This window comes from Orycteropus afer, unplaced genomic scaffold (genome assembly GCF_000298275.1).
Source record: "Orycteropus afer afer isolate SDZICR_OR568_19922 unplaced genomic scaffold, OryAfe1.0 scaffold00018, whole genome shotgun sequence".
NCBI lineage: Eukaryota > Metazoa > Chordata > Mammalia > Tubulidentata > Orycteropodidae > Orycteropus > Orycteropus afer.
Window position 1 is genome coordinate 17,748,500 of NW_006921605.1, and position 4,876 is coordinate 17,753,375.

A 4,876-nucleotide genomic window follows, 5' to 3' on the forward strand; every position below is an offset into this window, starting at 1 on the left:
ATGGAAATCATTGAAAATGGCTTTACTCTTAAAGAAGCTAACTGCAGTGACTGCGAGAGAGAGTTAAAGGGGAAGCCTCAGGGCCCAGCCGAGGAGCGCCCTCCAAGCCCTGTAACGCCAAAAAGAGCAGCTCTGCTGTATCCTTTGAAAGCAGGAGTTTCCCTTAGACTGTCCCTTGCTGTGGACATAATCATATGCCACAAAATAACTGAGAAGGGGTAATTAGATAAGTTAAGGACTTTTTTTTTTTTTTCCAATTTTATTTCTGCTTGAAAATGGGTTATGTTCAATGTTATATTCAAATAATATACTTAAACCTGTTCTCTTGATTAAGAAGCTATACTAAGGCAGAAGCTCCATCAATTCTGAAAATCAGTGTTCTGAGTAAATACCAGTTCTATATGCCAGATGATCTCTAGTGATGAGCAGCGTGTTGAGTGATAAATGAAACATTAGCATAAATGTAGAAAACGTAAATGAGGACGGGCATTACTCACCATTTCAGTAGCATGGCCCTTCTTTCTCAAAAGGTTTTCCTTCAGTCCTAAGTAGAAATGCAATTCTTCATTCAGCATACAGTGAAGCATTCCTTCTGCCTCACTTGAAAGATGTTCCTGCACAACATGTCACAGTAAGTGTTCTTATGAATACTGTCGGATCTTATTTCTGCTTGGCTCTAACCAGCTGCTAAGGCAATCCGAAAATCATCACACTCCTTCCCGTGAATAGGAGGCTACCCAGCCTGTGTGAGGAAAACTGTGCCTGGGAGACTCGAGTAAAAATGTGGGTGACAGGCCTTGATGTGTTCCTCGTGCTAAGCCAGACCAGTTTAAAACATCTTAGTTACAAATGAGTATGAGCACTTTAAAGGAAATGCCAGGGATGGGTTCTTCTCTGCATATTACTTAGGAACAGAATAAGCTCCTCACCCCAACTCTGGACCAGATGGGCTCCCACTGATGGCAGGCGCTGCACCGCACTTAACTTTCATGGCCCCAGATAGCTGGCACGTTTCTTTAATAGGTAAATGGAACAGTCTCTATTAACTTTCTATAGAGAGGAAAAAATTTCATCAAAGTGATAAATTGTCTTGTTTTTCTCCCTACCCAGCTTTTTCTCCAGTATTTATATTTTCTTTATCTCAAGTGTAGTGAAAATGCTGCTATGACCCTTCCTGGGATACACCCTCCAACCCTGAACCAGGTGAGGTAATTTATGTGCTTTGAGGTAGTCCTGGAAAAAATCTATTAAGAAGGTTATATAGTGTCAGCATGGAATTCAGTGACTGGTTTTCCTCCATTCCTAGTCCATGTGACTCTCCTCCCTCACCATACACACAGACGAGTGGCGTTGGAGGTTTTAAAACTATAGCTCTGTGATACAGAACTTAGTGTTGTCGTAAATTTCTGACTCTTTTTCTTCTTTTTTTCAGTCCCTTTCTAAGCATTTCCTTAGCCATGTTGGGAGAAGACAGGGAGAAGCTGTTACTAGGTATCCCCTTCTAATAATCTCCTAAGAATAAGAGAGTGAAAATTAATGAAACAGTATTCTCAAAGACTCATGATAGACCCCTTTTAAAGTATGTATTTGAGGAGCAGTTGGAAACATTAAATAGTAATTTATTGTCATTTAACCGAAAAACAAACCAAACTCACTGTCATCAAGTCGATTCAACTCATAGTCTAATCAACCTCCTTGGGTTTCCAAGGTGGTATCTCTATAGAAGTAGATGGACTAATCTTCTTTCTAAAGAGTGCCCAGTGGGTTTGAACAGTCAAATGCCTTAGGCACTATGCCACCAGAGCTCCCAAACCTTTATAGAAGTAGATTGCCTCATCTTTCTCCCGTGGAGCAGCTGGTGGGTTTGAACTGCCAGCCTTCTGGTTTAGCAGCCAAGTATGTTACCCACTACACCACCAGAGCTTGCTTACTGTCATTTAGGGCTGTATTATTCTAATTAAGTATGTTAAATATTTAATTTGACTATTTTATTTATTTATTTCTCACTATTATTGTGGTGAAATCATACACAAGACATTCACCAACATAACAACTTCCCCATTTAGTAATTTTGACTTCCATTTTAAATTATACCAAAACAACCCCAAACGCACTGCCATGGAGTTGGATCTGACTCATAGCAACCCCTCCTTGGGTTTCCAAGACGGTATCACTATGGAAATAGGTTGCCCAAGTATTTTTACAGTTGAACATTCCAGTAATACCAAAGGGTATGGAGAAAAGTAAACATTGTGTCTCTATCCCCCAGTCTCTGTTAGAGAAATCATGTTAATTAATGTCCAGACATTTTCTTTCTGTATACAAATTTAAAACTTACGTTCCTTTTTTTCTTTCTTTCTGACCCAAATGAGAGCATAGTGTATGTGCTGCCTGCAACGTGGTTTGTTTTGTTTTGTTTTGTTTTTTTAACTCGATAGTGTTTTGGACATTTTGGGGGCTGGAACATCTATACGTGCTTAATTCTTTTTAACCACCGTTAAAATGCCTGCCGTTCCATTTTGTGCATTTATCTTATTAGTCCCCTATTGATAAACATTTAAATTGTTCAGTTTTTTTATTATTGTTGACAAAGCTTATTTATACAGCTACCTGTGTACATATGAGAGAACTTCTACTAGGTTAATTCCCAAGAGTGAAATTATTGGATCAGAGAGGGTACATGCAGTTTTATTTTTGAAAATGCCATATTACCTTTCATAAGGGTTGTGACAATAGGCACTACCATCACCAAGGTGTGAGGGCTGATTTCCTCACATCCTCACTAACACCTGGTATTCTCAAGCTTTTTGCCAGTCAGACTGATAACAAATGGCACCTTATTTGGACTTGCATCTCTTTGATAGTGGAAGGAGTAAACCATCTTTTCTTGACCATTTCTATTTCTTGTCAGAGTCCTGCTGATTTTTCTATGTTTCCTGTCTTTTTTTGGGAGGGGCTTATCAAGAGTTCTTTGTATATTAACCTTCTTTTCTCATGTATTATCAATACTTTTCCCTAGCCATTGTCTTTCTACTCTGTTTATTGTCATTTTTGCCGTAGTCAAGTTCTTAATTTTTTTTTTGCTGTCAGAGCTTATTAAGCTTTTCCTTTATGACTTCTTTTGGTTTGCTTAAGGCTCTTCTAAGATTATAAAATAGTCATCATGTTTTTTTTTTCAGTCCACTCATGGTTTCCTCTTTTGTGTTTAATTCTTTGATACATGCAGAATTCATTTTGGAGTAAGAAGTCTTATTGAGATAACTTTTTTTTTCCCCTGAAAAAATTAGATAACCAGTTTTTATGACAGTGATATTTGCATGTTAACGATACCACTTGAAGATGTGGATCCACATGGGATACATGTATAAATAATAACGTCATTGTAGTTCGTGGTAGCTCACCTACAATACATAACACCCTATCTTGGGGCATAGTATATCTTTGAAAATAAAGGAGGGGTGAGTCTTTTTTGATAAGTGCAAGTATTACCAAAACAAGTTTTTTTAAGTAAAATACAAGTCCTGACTCTTCCCTTGGATGAAACACCACCCTGACTTTCCTATTAGTGATGAATCCTGTGGAAAGGATCCAGGTATGTTTGTCTAGTGACAAGTAGGAAAGCAGGAAAGAGGCTTTTTGTATTACTTAGAATTCTCTCCAGCTCTAAACTAAGAAGTCTAGACTTAAGAAGATTTACATTTCTTATAACTGGTATAATTATGGACTTTGTGAAATGAATTAACCTAACATTAAATTTGGGAGCTCTGGTAGCATAGTGGCTAAGACACTTGCCTGCTAACCAGACGGCTGGCGGTTCAAACCCACCAGCCACTCCTCGGAAGGAAGGTTGGGCAATCCTACTTCCATAGTGATACTGCCTCGGAAACCCAAGGAGGGGTCGCTATGAGTCGGATTTGACTCGACGGCACATAACAACAACAACATTAAATTTAAATTCTTAGCTTTCTCTTCCTGTTTATCTGCAGATCATGGATTGGATATGCCTGCTTCTAGATGCTAACTTCACGGTTGTGGTGATGATACCAGAAGCAAAAAGGCTACTGATAAGTCTTTACAAGTTTGTGAAAGCCCAGGTTTGTGATCGCTTGATATATACTGACTTCTCTTTGTCTGCCCAAGCATCACCTAACTGACGGTTGGTTCTTGGGACAGTTGTTAGTAATCGTGGCAGATTTGTTTATATGTAGGAGTTATGGTAAAAGTTAACTCTGACAACTTTTTTTCTTTAGATAAGCATTTATTCCGAGCTCAACAAGATTGAAGTCAGCTTTCGGGAGTTACAGAAACTAAATCAAGAAAAGAACGATACAGGCTTATATTCAATTGAAGTGCTAGAACTCGTCTGACATTCTCAGTTCGCCCTCATAGACGTTTTGTGAAGCCCTTTTACGTGAGCTCTTCATTCTTATCCAGGAAGAAAGGTGTTTTGTTTGTGGCCAACTCTCGATGTCAGAAACGTGTCCACGGCTCCCTGGGACCTTCCCTTGTTGATGCTCACTAGGTAGGGAACGCAGACTTCACAGGAACCTATGCCAGTGTGTGGATGCTGGTGGGAAGAAGTTTGGAAACTTTTTTACATATGTAATTGAACTGATTTTAAGTAAACTTATTTCTGTATTGATAGAAGTCTAATTTCTTACCATATGTCTGAGTAAGTCTTTTAATTAAAAAAATCACCATTGAAGCAGTAATTCTAGGAGATAGTTTTATCCGAGCCAGAGACTGCCCCCGTTCATCGGTGCTCACAGCAGAAGGGGCCAAGTCCACAAGCAGGACAGGGGGGGCCTCGTGCAGGGGAGTGCTTGTCTCCTGCCATTGCCCCCCGTCTTTGACCCGGTTCTACTCGCCTTTCATA

At 39.3% G+C, this 4,876-nt stretch overlaps 1 protein-coding gene across 1 annotated transcript in view; it reads left to right on the forward strand.

The window, feature by feature from the left end:
* Positions 1–4,367, forward strand: part of NOL11 (nucleolar protein 11) — a 22,441-nt gene extending 18,074 nt beyond the window's left edge. The window contains exons 9-13 of the mRNA XM_007959902.1: positions 6–137; positions 553–631; positions 1,111–1,203; positions 3,987–4,094; positions 4,251–4,367. Of these exons, the coding sequence (XP_007958093.1) occupies positions 6–137; positions 553–631; positions 1,111–1,203; positions 3,987–4,094; positions 4,251–4,367 (529 nt within the window). The remainder of the gene's footprint in view (positions 1–5; positions 138–552; positions 632–1,110; positions 1,204–3,986; positions 4,095–4,250) is intronic.
* Positions 4,368–4,876: the final 509 nt, after the last annotated feature.